General features: G+C 38.2%; 1 protein-coding gene across 4 annotated transcripts in view; it reads right to left on the reverse strand.

Moving 5' to 3' along the window:
- oxr1a (oxidation resistance 1a) overlaps nucleotides 1-14,991 on the reverse strand; it is a 208,832-nt gene that overhangs the window by 148,831 nt on the left and 45,010 nt on the right. For 2 of the 4 annotated variants that reach the window (XM_088083902.1, XM_088083901.1), the window contains exon 1: nucleotides 5,075-5,208. The exons of 1 other annotated variant lie outside the window; for it this stretch is intronic. In XM_088083902.1, the coding sequence (XP_087940028.1) occupies nucleotides 5,075-5,100 (26 nt within the window). In that variant the 5' untranslated portion in view covers nucleotides 5,101-5,208. Of the gene's footprint in view, nucleotides 1-5,074; nucleotides 5,209-14,991 lie in introns of those variants that run through there. One more of the 4 variants, XM_088083899.1, reaches the window with a different exon arrangement.

Consider the following 14,991-nt stretch of genomic DNA (forward strand, 5'->3'; position numbering starts at 1 on the left):
AAGGTGTTAAAATAATCCCTGTGGGCAAATATCTCAGGTCTGTTCCAGGCATGCTACTGCTGGTGTTTACGTAACACACACTGCTACACATAGCTATATGCTAGTGCAAGGGAAACATGTCATCTTGGTTTCCGATGTTATTCATTTCTTCCTGATTTTGGATCATTTTGCTGCTGGAACACGCCAGGGTTTGAAGATTTTGGTTTAGAAGCTTTCATTAGTAATTTTTCCACAGTAGAAAGTTTTGCTATTCTCGATTACAACCATCCCCTGGCTGCAAGTACACTGCTACATGTAGCTACATGCTAACGTCAAAGAAACATGTAAATTGCAAATTTCCACACTGTGGGACTAATAAAGGATTATCTTATCTTAAACTTGGTTGATGATGTTGTTAATATCTCCCTGATTTCAAATGTTATTCCTGTTGGACCATGTCAGGTTGTAAAGCTTTTGGCTGAGAGTCGTTATTTGATGATTTTTCAGAGTAGAAAATGCTGATTTACCTTGTTACAGTCACTCTCCAGCTGCAAGTAAATCCCTATATTTGGCTACATGCTAATGTCAGGTAAACATGTAATCTTGGTTGACAATGCTGCCAATTTCTCCCAGACTTCAGATGATATTCCTGTTGGAATATGTCCAATTAAGCTTTATTGGTGATTTTTAATGGTAGAAAGTGCTGCTATAACGTTACTCCTTTACCAAGACATTGACTGCGTAAGATGAAGGACATCTTGTAATTAAAAAATAGACTTGTAGATGTTCTCTGATGGACAGTGTAATCACAACACTATTTTTAAATGAACAAACATATTTTTGGCCTTTCTGTACTGCAATTTCTCATTATTTTTCAGTAAGCATATACGCCAATATATATCTGAGAAGTATATACAGTATTAGCTGATATCAGGCCTGTTTTGTGGTCAAGAAGCATTCTTGAGGAGATTTTCACATTTCTGTTAAAATGTTTTATTAATGAAGGAAAAAAACAAAACAAAAAGTAATGTGAGGAATATCAGAAGTGCTCCTTTAGCCTCAGCCACTGAGTGGGTGGGCCAGTGTAAGTGTTTGATTGACAGCTGGGTTGGCAGAGCACAAAGCAACAATGTAAAAATAATTTGTGCTGGTGACTGTAGTTTAAAAGCTAAGGAAGGGCAGCAGTGATGCTAAAAAAATAAGGACTATACCATTCAGTATCTAAAGCGGCTAGTTTCAAAGCTTTATGCAAAAAAGTTAAAAATGCAATGGTTTGATTGGCTTCATGCAAACAACGTTTTCGTCTGTGTTGACTGGGACACATTCTGTACATAAGCATGGACAGGGAGTGCCGTCATTAAATAAAAATGACACGCAATTTAATTTTGAGTTGACTTTATAAAGTGTTGGAAAGAGACAAACTGTATGCATAAGACACAGAATGATATTTATGACTAAAGTTTAACATTAAATGCTTAATCTTTACTTTTTTCAGCTTACATAACCTTAACAGCTGGATATTTGTCCGAGTTTAATGTCTTTCGACAGGTCTAAAGAGCTGACTACACACACACGCAGCATGTTGTTGCTCCAGGGTTCAATGTTAATCACAACCGACGGGGAACAATGCAGTTTCCACATGCATGACTTTCAGGGTGTTACCCCCTCGTACACACGCACAGACACATACTGACATCTAAGGGCAACAAACAGCAACGTGTGACTCACTTCTTACTAATTCATGTCTAATAATCAACATGCCGAATGTGGTTGCTGCATAATTTAGCATTTTGACCTCCCTTTTCTGTTCAATAAAACAAGTAACAAATCCAACCTGCACATATCCCAGTACACAGATAGTGTAGTGTATACCACATACAGCACATGTGCCCACATTACAGTATCTCCCCTCCGCTCAGGTGGAGCCCAGTTCTCATCAATCACTTTCCTCATTGGGAAACAGATGGTGCCGTTCAGTGGAGGACGAGAAGTGAGGAACGGAAAACATCACAGCTAATGCTGGCTCTGCATGTGTGTGTGTGTGTGTGTGTGTGTGTGTGTGTGTGTGTGTCTATCTGCACAGACGCATATGTCATGTTAAAGGACACGTTCATTTGAACAGATTTACTGTGGTGATCCCAGGCATCGTTGAGTATTTATGATCCCTGTGGACTTAACACATGCTTGCGTTGACATAACGTAAAGCATTAAGGCTGCTAAAGTGATAGCTATCCAGCTTCAGAGGGATATCATTAAGAAGTGTTACTTGTCTGTTGTACATTCCTCTCACATGTTCACCCCGCAGTTGGAAAGCGTCCTGAATTCTGATGTTTTTCTCTTTTATGTGACACAGATTTGATCTGACATTCATATGTGTAACATGTATCCTAAATCGTATGCTAAATCTGACACGTGCATGACCTGTGGCCATACGATTTAAGTCTAAACTGCTAGATTATGTGTTTTTCATATTTCCTTTCATGGGAATATGCCACATTTCGTGATCTATCCGATTATAAATATGGAGTATAACTTCTCAGGCAGCTAGTGTGAGAGTACAATCTTGATTAGCATGGACATTAGCATTATTCTCTTGTTTACAACAGACACATGGCCATTTAGTCCTTCTCCTCTCCCTGTCCTCCCAGAATATTCCCTCTATCTGGGCCACTGGGTTCCTGCTTACACTGGAAGACCAAATCCACTTTCTCTGATCAAAGTGGATTAAAGATACAGTGGTGAAGATTAGAAACATGTCCTGGAGTGCTAATTTCACTTGCTCTGCCAAGATCTGTGTGTACGTGTGGACACAGACCTACTTAACACCCCAACATGGGACAAGGTCCTGACCAAAACATTAAGACCCAGATCCAATAGGGCAGCAATAATGAGGATGTACAGTATGTTTTATCTGGTAAATCCAGTTGTGGCAGTAAAGTGTGCAGTGTGCTTTTAGTGAACTGCGATCAGATAAACGCTTTAGCAGCTTGGTGTAGAGGTCTTCACTGGTACCCTGGCTCTATTCAGTACTATATTGTACAGGAGTTGAACAAATGTTTTTTTTTCACTAAAAATAACTAAATATCCACGCCTCTTCATATTGAGCTTGCCATCTAAAACATTATCCCTGAGTAAATCTGGCTTCAAAGTATGTGCCAAACTCTTTCTTCTTGCTAGGAAATGTATTTTAAAGCAGTGGATAAGTGACAAACCTCCCTCAGTCAGGCAATGGCACCGAAAAACTACTGTAACATCTTACCCTGAGTATGACTAATGGCTTGTTTAAAGAAGGATGATGGTCTATTTGAGAGAACTTTGTCACCTTTCTCAATGTATCTGCCTCTTTTTGTATAGATGGTGGTGTTTTTTCCCCCTTAATTTTCTCTTTATTTTAATTATTATCAAATTAGTTAATTTATTTATCATTATTATTATTAGTAGTAGTAATAATAATGATAATAAAACTGATAATAATAATATGAAGAATGATAATAATACATGTATTGTATTTTTATGTCTTTTTTTAAATCTAAGATGTCTTGAACTGTGGATAGCACTGTGCTGTTAAGTTAAAAAATCTATTAAAAAAAAAAAAAAAGGATCAGATCCAATTAGATCTACAGGGATCATTAGGGTTCAGGGAGTATGCAGAATCTATTAGTGACAGGACAAGATTTTGTATCCAATTGCAGTCCAAGTAGTATAGATCAATCATATTCAACAAGCAAGTAACTAGTCTGTGTATATAAGTGGCATGCACTGGCCAAAATCCAATCTCTTAACCCATCTGCTATAATCTGACGGTAATTTAGTTTTAAATTAGCTTTTTTTCTATCTGCATTAATATGCAAATATCTGTTTATAGAAGATCTGCTGTAATTACACCAAAGAGGAAGTCTTGGCCTGTATATCCGTTGCCTACACCAGATCACCCTAAATATTATCGCTGTCAGAGGACTGGTTCTAAGATTGGTCATTTTGAACCAGTGAACACCTCTAGCTTATTGCTCCTTGTATTTGATTGTACATGTTGAAGTCACCGATTCCAATTTTCTTTGTTAACTTACGTTTACAAGGACAAAGGAGACAGACCATGCATGTATAGAGAAAATCCAAAACTAAGTGGCTATATCCACAGACTGCTTACTGACAGTTCCACTTTGGGAGGAGTCAAGATGACCTTGGAGCGATGGATGCATGTACATCTTTTCAGCATCTGGCTATAGTGCTTTATTCCAATATGTCCATTACTGCTCTCTGGTGCTAAAGTTTTGACTGTGATTCAGCCAGACACTTCTGATTTTTTGTGATCATACAATAGCAGAGATCTTGCAAATGCATGATGTGTCTGTGAAAAGCTGGTGTGTAAAGTGACGCACAGCTCTCTCCACTTCTGAAGGCTCGTCATTGCAGCCTCATGACAACTGTACCATCTGGTGTCAAAAATCAGAAGGGTATTTTCAAGTGGCCTATTAAGACGCTATACAACCATTGCTGAAGAATTACCTGTTACCTTGATGAATGCTTTCAAACCTATCTCTGACAAACCGATTGTTTCCTCCACAATCCCACTAAGCCCTTTAGATCTCTCCGTTCTGCTCCCCTGGGGGGAAATGCCAGTGTTGTCAACTATGTCTTTTCATTTAGAAATACAACCCTTTGTTTCCCGATCCCCAAATGGAATCGATTGAAAGTGGTTCCCAAAACTCTTTCAGAAAGGGTTTGAGTCTTGTTTGAAGACAAAATTATTGGAAAATCAAGTATTCACCATGGTGCCTAAGGAATTTGCTATCAAACTGTTCAAAGCCCAAGCTTTGGAAAGGCTCTTACCAGTAAAAAGCCTTGCCGTTAGTCCTCCTTTGATTTACTTGCTAAAAAGCTCCAATACAAATAGGCCACTTCATTGTTTTCCTTCAACAGTAGTCTTCATTTGCAAGGAAAAATGTTTGATTATGCTTGTAGCTTTCTCCCATTATGCTTCCTTTTCCGTCAAAACATAACTCAATTTAGAATAAAGATACTTTTTAGACGACATTAGAGAAAGAAATTGCTTTGGGGTAAAAAGGAGAATCCAGTGAAAAGAGTTGGTACATACCCAGCAGGTCTCAGAACGGGTTCCATTGACTCTTCTGCTGAGGAGATAATGGAATCGATCCCTCAAACTGCTTAACTTAAGCATAGGAAAAGGCCTGTCATGTGACTGTGTCCTCATTAGGAGAGTGGGGCACTGTGCTAATTTATTTACCCAATATAACCCAGACAAGCAGGGATACACAGACAGGGGGAGGGGGGAGGAACAGGGAGAGGGAGGCGTGAGCTGGCCAAGCCGATTTGAGCCTGTTACTGATGCCTAGCCAAGACCTGTGGGGTGGGGGAGGATAAGGAGGCAGGGTGTGTGTGTATGTGGGGAGGTACAGTAGATGGGATGACAGGGGATAAGATTGAGATGGACAGGACGGAGAGGAAAAGGATGGGGAACCTGTAAGCGAGAGAGCAGGCTGGTGATGCAGAAGTAGCACAGAAAAGAGGAGGGAAAAGATCCAAGCTAACCGGGGACAGGATGGGGGTGTGTTATGCACCGTGTTTTGCCTGGTTCTCGCTGTGTATACTGGGTGGCCGGGCTCCAAGGCCGTGTCACTTGGGTCTGTTCCAGGTGGTAAAAGCATAAGGGCTCCTGGTGGCGGAGATGTGCCACACTCAGCCATCTGGTGATGAGTCACTACTCCTGTTTGCTCTGACTGGGCATGAGATTGCAGGCCATCAATGTGTGTGTGTGTGTGTGTGTGTGTGTGTGTGTGTGTGTGTGTGTGTGTGTGTGTGTGTGTGTGTGTGTGTGGCTTCAGTGCATTAGCACCCTGTTTATTGCGATGGCAACTCAGCGGAGATGTAATCAGTGAGAGCTGAAAGTATCTGGGTTTCATCTGCGGTACGGTGATGAGAGGCCAACTCTTTTAATGCAGCAAGGTAGTGACATTCTAAAGTAAAAGTCCTACTTATCAAACAGCAATGGGGGCGTATTACCAGAAGGCGTCATACGTTAAATATCTTATTCAAGCATTATGAACAGAGGCAGAAAATATGCTAACTATAATGCTAATTTGGTAAAAACTATACGGTTATTAAAGTGCAAAGATGGAAATGTATGCATCACACCAAGCATTCAGGATAGCAATGCGGCTTAAAATGCATCAGCAAATAAAATGTGAAAAGTATGGGAGACGGGCTGAGGGCCATGCACACAGTAATCTCCCTAGTATTCTGCACGCCTGATGGCGGCATGCATCCTGCCTGCTAGATAGATGCAGCCAACTAACAGGCCTGCTCCTGTGTGACAGCTCCCCTCCTCCGGGCTAGAGCTGACCCAAATCTATGTTTTCTTTCTCCTCCGATTTACTCGCATTTCCACATCAGAGACCGGGACAGCAGGCACTCCACTCTATCAAATCCCAGTACCATTGCTCATACAGTTATCATGCTGGGCACACTGGTTAAGCAGCCATACTTCTACTGCCCCCTATCCTCCAACATGCAGCCCTACTAGACTGAGCAAACAAATACAGCACAAACAGCACACACAGCAGGGGTTAAAAACAGATGCAGGATTTACAATTCACTTATAAATACACTAATTATTATTGATAAGTATCATATAATATATGATGGTCATATTTTATATAAATTGAACATTACTTTTTTTAGAGTTTGATACAAAGTTTGGATCCCAGTCTTAAAATATTGACTATTTATCTGTTTTCAAATGAATGATTGTTTACAAGCATACTGCAGCAGTAGATATAGTTATATTCATACATAATATAATATAAGAATGTAAAAGAACATCTGTATAACTGTAAAATATTTTTTTAAGCAGATTTTTTTCTTTTTGACTTATTTCTAAATCTTAAAATACCTTTTTTTAACATATTGCTAAACATTCGGGACAAATATTGCAGATATTTTACAAAATTGATTCTTCAGCTTTACTAGGGCACCCTGGTGTGCGCCCCATGTGGGTCCACTAAAGGCTGAGTTCTCATTGAAGCTGTACTATGAAATACAAAATGCAATCACATTTATAAGTAGAACTAGAACTTTAAGTAAAACTAGAAAAAAAATCATTAAAAAAAAACAAAACTTTGAAAGATTCTTAAACTCTACCTCTATGCCAAAGTCTTCACACCTGGGGTCTCTTTCTCTGAGATCTAAAACTATATAACTTTAAGGTAAAATTGGTGAGCCATTGCATCCTACACACTAAATTGTATATTTGTTATCCTCTTCAATGGGCACAAGATGAGCCCTTTCTCACAGCAGACATTTTGACTTGTAACAGCAGGAAAAGCACAGGTGTTACTAATAAATTCATAACAGCTTAATTGTCTTCAAGAAGCCAGCACGCACAATAACAGGACCCTGAAAGAGGCAGCTTAATAGAATTTAGCATTCATTTATTTAGTTAACATCTGCTCTTTTTATTATGATGGTGTGTTTTTCCCACAGTGACATGTCAAAGTGTCTTTGAAAAAGACCTCTGGCTGAGGGGCATATATAGTTACATGGCCCAGGAAAAGCTGACATACCCCTCCCAAGGCCTGAAGGGCAATTGAAATAAACAAGGGAAATCTAGCCTTTGTATGATGCAGAACCATATATATATTTTTCTTTACATGTTTACTCTGGGAAAAAAGTAATTGAAAAATCAATAAATAGATTCAATCAAAGAAAAAAAAAGACATGGTGGATAAAAAGAGCACAAAGCCCACCTCAGCACCTTCATTTTGAGGTTTTACAGTATGATCTGAAGCCTATTGCTTTACTACAAAACAAAACATTAAAGTTAAAGAATCCCAGCTTTATCTAAAGAAAAACAAATCACATTAATGTTTGCTGACCACTGATCCTGTATCAGTGCTCCTATTTTGACAACACTTAAAACTATGGGTGCTGAACAGAGCCTGGCCTTGAGCCTACTGTCCTATTATATTATACTGTAACTGTAACAAGAAGCATCACATGCAACACATTCTTGTGCAGGGATCCCAGCCCCAAAGCTTCTGAAAAAGAAGGATTCGACACACGGGTCACTAAATGTCAGAGTGGTGTCCTCTCCTGGAACAGCAGCAATAAAAGCTGCAGAGCTAATGTTTCTGTTAGTGCCACATCCATCTATCATTGTCATGGAAACTCAATAGCTCCCCTGGCAAGACAGAGACAGAGAGATGCTGGCTGAGGACTCACACTGTGAATCATAATTGGAGTGATATCTTTCACATTAAGCAAATTAAGCTTTGTGTCTCTGTGTCATTCTTATCTCATAGACCTGTAGCCAGGGTTTGCCAAGTGCACGATACGATTAAATCTACTGAGCCTACAGTATATGTAAAAGGAGTAAATAACTAGACATTTGGGAAATATACTTATTTGCTCTCTGGCTGAAAGTTAAATGACAAGATCATAGCACTTTAATACCTGTCTATTTAATATGGAGATGGAGACGGGCAAGGTTAGCCTAGTATAGCACATGTTCTGGAAACTAGGATAAGCGAGTCTTGCGCTGTCCAAAGGAAAGGCATGTCAATGGAGAATCTAATTTCAGAGCTAAAGAGGTGATCATAGGTGAATGTTTTACTTTTGATTAAGCCACAACCTCCAGGGCTGAAAAATTAAGCCAACAAGGAAGTGTCAAAAACTGCAGTTCCTTGAATGGCCACTCGAAGCTGGTTTCTAAAGCGACTCAATCTGCATCGACCCCCAAGTTAACTTAACAGCAGAAATAAACCTGTTTACAGAGTGGTACCAAAAAGGTCTCTACAGGTAATTTCTCTGTTCACGACAAATGTTCGGGGGGTGAATTTTAACATAACTCACTCCCACATTTCATTAAAGTTAGGCATGATTAAGGGTTGGCCGCTTCATATACAGGTTGTCTGCCAATAGTGTTGTCGGTTTATCAGTCAGATCCAACCCAAACTCCTCCACAGCACCAGCCTCTTGCCAAAATATTGTCACTTCTGGCTCTAAAAAAACCAAGTTAGCAATTGGCCAAAATGCCAAACTCGAGGCATCAGAGAAATTTTACAGTCTGTGTTTTTGACACAACCAGGCTAGCCATTTTCTAATTTCTACCAACAAACATCTGCATATGTATGGAGAATCTGTTGGCAAAGGGACAAGATGTTTTCGTATTGGAAGTGTTCTGGTTTCCATTAAGTCTAAATAGTATTGACTGGTCCGAGTGGAGAGGCAGAGCGGATAGGCCAAATGCAATCGCAGAACTCAAAGGCTTTTATCTCGAAATGATATAGCTTTATGATAGCTTTTTAAATACATATATATATATTGCATTCATATGCAGATATCTGTTCACAGAGATTCGCTGAAATGACCTGAGCATGAAAAGAGAAAGTCCTGGCCCTGAAATCCTCTTGACACATTGGCTCTCCACATCAGCTTGGCCCTGGTAGCACATGGGTTCGGACATTAAGTTAATTTTACTCATATATTTACTTAAACTGTAAAAGTAAAGTATTTGTTTTAACTTTAAAAACAGTAAATGTCCAGGCTGCTTTAGTTTACTGCTTTTTTTAGTTTACTGAATTTAGGAAGTCAAGTGAGGTAATTTTGTAATGATTCAATCAGTCTTCTCAAATATAATAAACTAAGGCAGTCTAGACGCTAACTTTTAAAGGTAAAACAAATTTTAACAGTGTATAAAGTAAACATAACTTATTTGTGTCTACTTTACTTTCAAATACTCCAATACTTTTAGAGGAAGTATTTGTATCTATCTTTTATTTTAGAAGTAGTTTTTGTGTCTATTAAAAGTTTTAGAGGTAGTATTTGTATCTATCAATAATTGTAGAGGTACTAAAAATCTGAGACAAAGTTTAGCATGGTAGCCTACATGATCACAATGCATCCCATAAACACCCATCTGTTACACAACTATAAACAGTCAGTAATAAAAACGCTTAATAATCACTTTTTATTTCATGACCTATAATTAAAAATGTGAATTTATTGGTGCTCATATGTTAAGTAATGTTGTTATAAATCATAACAACTTTTCCCACAGTAGAGAGCAAACAGTCAGTCATTGTCAGTGAAGTTAAGTGTAGATGGTAAAAGCATACTTCCTTACAAATCAACTCTACCGTCTTTATACTGGCCATCAGTATACTGGTAAAAAAAGTCGTATGGCTCAGCAGCTTTTATGGCTGACTAACAGTGAGACCCTGCCAGAGCACTGCAGAGAGCAGAATGAAGAGTTTGGGACAATCTCAGGTCTCCATCTTCGAGAGAAACGCCACTCTCGCTCTGAAATGTGTTGGGTAATGATACTCGACCTGTAAGAAACTCCGCCTGGCCCGTCTGTATTCTGAGTTGGGCAGTGCATAATGATGTTTCTGAGCAGAGTGAGAAATGACTGTGCACTGTAATGCCTTCCTGACAGACAAGCAGTGCAGAATACTGATCTGCCTGCGTGGGTGTAAATAACTTAGTGGAGTGAACTGTAAAAAAAAAAAAAGGAAGTCTAGGTGAAGAAAAAACAGATAATATTGGAACAAATGCACTGACTGTGAAACAAAGAAAAGCTTTACTTTGCCAAGTCTAAATATGATGAAACACTTTGTAATTGGTCAGTGTTGGATGACCGATACAAAAACAGCACAACTTAATCTTATTTCTGTGGACTAATACCAAAACTAAGGCTTCCTTTTGACTTCCTGTCAACACAAAGGTATTGATTTTAAAGTCCAGCACTCAATCTATAGTTTTTTGTCTGTGTATATCATCCATGCATTTTCTACACAGCAAAAAGAAACATATTGTTTTACTTAAAAAAAAAAAAAAAAGTTAACTGAAGTTGAGAAGACAAGTTTGAACATTAGAAAATTACCTCAACTTGTCTTCTCAGTCATTCATTTAAAATATTTACGGCAGCCCAGACATTAACTTTTTTAAGTTTAGACAAAAAGTTTCTTTTTTATATATCATGTATATTTACATATCCTCTTTTTGTTCTTTAGGTACTTTAAACTGCCTCATTTCAGAGACAGGATCCTGGCGCAGTGTTGTTACAAAGACACCATATGCCATATTAAATATAATAGTGTATATTATGGTTGAGCACACAGCAGAGCATTTGTACACCAAAAAGCACTCTGAAGTTTTGATCTACACTGAAATTTCGGACTATGTTTTGGGTTGTTTTAAGCTCATTCTTTTGCGGTTTTGCAGTGTTTACTGATCATTTTTAGCTTTTAAAAATTTTCTTTTTTCCTAGATGAAGTGAGAGGGAACAAAGGGACAAAATATCTTTGGCTAAAGTGCAGTCATATTTGTAAAGAACTCTGAGCACATGAAGTAAACTAAACATGCATACATTAGGATGACAACATCTGAATACAGTCCAGATAATTAAGTTTAACAGAAGGACAATGTCAACAGAAGTGCAACAGAAAAGTGAAAGGGTCTCTGTGCGGTCCTCAAGCCATTTCTAACTCTAAGGTGAGGTGAATGCGACAGAATTTACATTTGGCTGTAAGACTCTCTCAGTGTTTAAACAAGCAAAAACTAGAATATCACCATGGAGAAAGAAAAGCAGTCTTGTTAATGATAGACAGTGTTGGGGGAAAGTCGCATTAGATTAGTCTGTAACAGCAATGTCACGCTTTACTGTTCTAAACTCAATCGGCACATTACAGTTACTAATCAAACAATTTTGTTGCTACTTGTGTTACATAAGTTCTCTGATTATCCGCATAATGGGAAAAAATGAAATAAAATCCTTAAATGTGCCAACAAGTGTCCCATGTAGAGGCTCTTAAGCATGGACAGTTTTGTGCTGCCTCACAGGAGGAAAAGATTTTAACTGACCAACAACTACAGTCTCCTCCTCATGAGGTATAACCACTGCTTTGGTGGTAAACATGTCAAAACAAGATGGACTAGTCTGCTATGAAGTCATGGTGTGACCAGTGAGCAAAGTGTGTTTGTTTGAGTGAGTTTGGCCAGTTAAATACCATTTAAACATGTTTTGTTTCCTTTTAAGTATGTTATCATCCAACAGTGTTAGGAAGGCTAGTTGCTAATACTATTTTACTTAGGCCTTTTTTTAAAGTAACACCTCCAGTATGGATGATAAATTTATATTCTCTCTCACAGGAATGCTGCATCACCGTATCTTGTTTATTTTATTTATCTATTTACTTTTTTTAATTCACAGTGAACTCAAGAGTAAGTTGACTTTTTATAGGACGTACAAAATATTCAGTTTGTTACTTGGGGGAAAAAATGGCATTTTAATAAAAAGGCCCCTTATCAAGGTAAGAATATGCATAAGCATTTTCTTTCAATTCATAGGTTTACAAATATTTCAAATTTTGTACATTAAAATATCCTTCAGTTGTCAAAAGTCTGGTGTTGCAGCGATGTAAAATTGTACTCCAGGACATTGTGACATCATTTTTTGGATATAGTTACAAATAAAACAAACCACACTTCTGACTACACCCAACCATGTTTTTTCATTACTGTTTGGCATGTTATATGTATGATTTGATTTTAATATTTCATTTTTTTCCTATTAATTTAACTTTATCTGCACTCCAGTCATAAATTATGTGTACTGGCATTAATAATACCCTGTTAGATCTCAGGTTTATATCATTGTTGTCAAATTTCTTTTTATCAGATTAAAAAATTACATGGACAACATTTGTCAACCAAAGAGAACATCCAGTGTAAACATTAAAATTAATCCTCTGTTGGCAAATAGGAATGCAAAGAGCTTTCTCTCCATCTCTCTTCGTGATGTATTGAGTAAAGCCTGTGACAAGGGCGCACTGGAGCACAGGCCTTTAATCAGAAAGGCCAAGGTCTGTGGAGGAGGAGGGGATGGGTGCGTTACATAAATAGTTTTATTCGGCTTCAAAATTCATTATCAGACCAGAAATTAATCTTGTCAGATTTATATTTAGAAAGAGCTTACATCATGATGGCAAACCAGGTTAATACTCTACAGCATACAAGTACAAATGCAACTGTTTATGTAAGCAACAACAGCCAAAAAGTCAACAATGTTTATCCTCTTCTTACTGGTCTCTACTGGTGGCCAAAGGCAGTACAACAACATCAACGAGCATGTCAAAGCAATTACAGTCTCATCTCAAGACAAGTAAAGGTTCTTTTTTTAGTATCCAAAAGTAACAAACATTTTGCCAGAAAAAAATGCTGAAATTGTCACATACAATTTTCCTTTTTAAGGTTTGACATCTTACTCCTTGCATCTTTAACCAGTTCCTGTGTGAGTGTTGTGGCGGAGGAAGCAGTCATCCAAACACACTCATGAGAGATGGCACCTTTCAACCAAGAGTCATAAAAGAGAAAAAGACACGTGTGCGTATGAAACGAATGATGCAACGTCTCCATGGGCTGCAGCTGTTTGACAGCGTGGAATAAAGACGCTCACTAACAACACAGCTCTGTTCATCATACGGAGCACACATAGGAGACAATACTACATGTGTCCCTGGGCTAATCTGGAAAAAAACTGAATTGTTTTGACATTTATAGCAGACAGCCAGCAGCATGCAGACATAAGGATCTCAGGGGTGAAGAATCCTGTCTTTTCTAAAGATCGTTTTCCTCATTTGTAGGAAGCATTTATGCCTATTCTTTCTTACACACATATTCTGTCTGGACTCCCTCTCATTCACATCTCAGGGCAGAGCTGAATTGACAAACGGACACACACACACACACACACACACACACACACACACACACACACACACACACACACACACACACACACACACACACACACACACATACACACACACACCTCTGCAGGTGACTACTCACAGGTACACCAAGAGATGAATCTTCATTAGTGGCAGAATCACTGAATAATTCATAGCTAATCAATTTGAGACACACACACACACACACACACACATTAAATTAGCATTTGTGGTGTTTCCTGCTACGCACCAGAGCATCAATACAATCTCACCAGGCTATTGACTTTAAAGACCGGATGGAATTAGATTTTTCCATTTCTTTGAGGAATAATTGAACTTATTCTGTTCCAAGAAGTTGTTCCAGAAAACAGACAATTTTTTGTCTCCAACTTAGATCACATAAGAACAGATTCAACAATTCCAAAGGAAAGCTAAGCTAAACTAAGCTAAGCACCACTGTTGATCCCAGGTGAGGATATTTGGTTGTTGCAGCAGACAGAAGTAGGTCTGATATGGCTTTAAAATATTATCACAATATTTTAAGGCTATATCATGATGCAAGATATATATTGCAGTATTTTAAAATGTCCTCCAGCTAATGTTAACAACCAAAATAAAACAAAAAAAATATTGAATTAACTGCAGTTACAGTAAAGTTAAATAAAGTAGCTACTTTTACATAACAAAGTTGAATACATCACTGTTTCAGTAACATTTAATAAAATATGGTTATAAGGAAGTTAAATAATGTCATTTTATAGAGAAATTTTAATAAGTAATATTAAAATTAAACAAATCAGCGTGGGACCCATTGTGCTATTATTTCGAAGGACCTGGCTTGTCTCCGGCCAGAATTGTTGATGTTTTTTGCTGTGGACTTGAAACTTCCGGTCAGCAGTTGGATGTTAGCGGTAGCTGACAGTTAAACAGACACTGCAGTGCCTTAAACCGTGAGGATTCATTCACTGTAAGTGGGCAACAAACTAACAGGTCTCCAGTTCACTTATTAATAACTGCAAGTTGCACTGGTGCACTGCAATTGCCAAAAATGACTAAATAGTCGCCTTCAGAGCTCTGCAAATACAAACACACGCTACCGCAACTATTACTCATTAAGTTCACTGTAAGCTGGAAACAAACTCACAGCTCTCCAGTTCATATATTAATAGTATTTGCAAATTACAGTAGTGCTCCATTGTCACAAATTGTGACTGAATAGTTACAGTTTGGCAGTGTGTGTGTGTGTGTGTGTGTGTGTGTGTGT

The sequence above is a fragment of the Plectropomus leopardus genome, chromosome 11, assembly GCF_026936395.1.
Source record: "Plectropomus leopardus strain MGB_pleo_1.0 chromosome 11, ASM2693639v1, whole genome shotgun sequence".
Classification (NCBI taxonomy): domain Eukaryota; kingdom Metazoa; phylum Chordata; class Actinopteri; order Perciformes; family Serranidae; genus Plectropomus; species Plectropomus leopardus.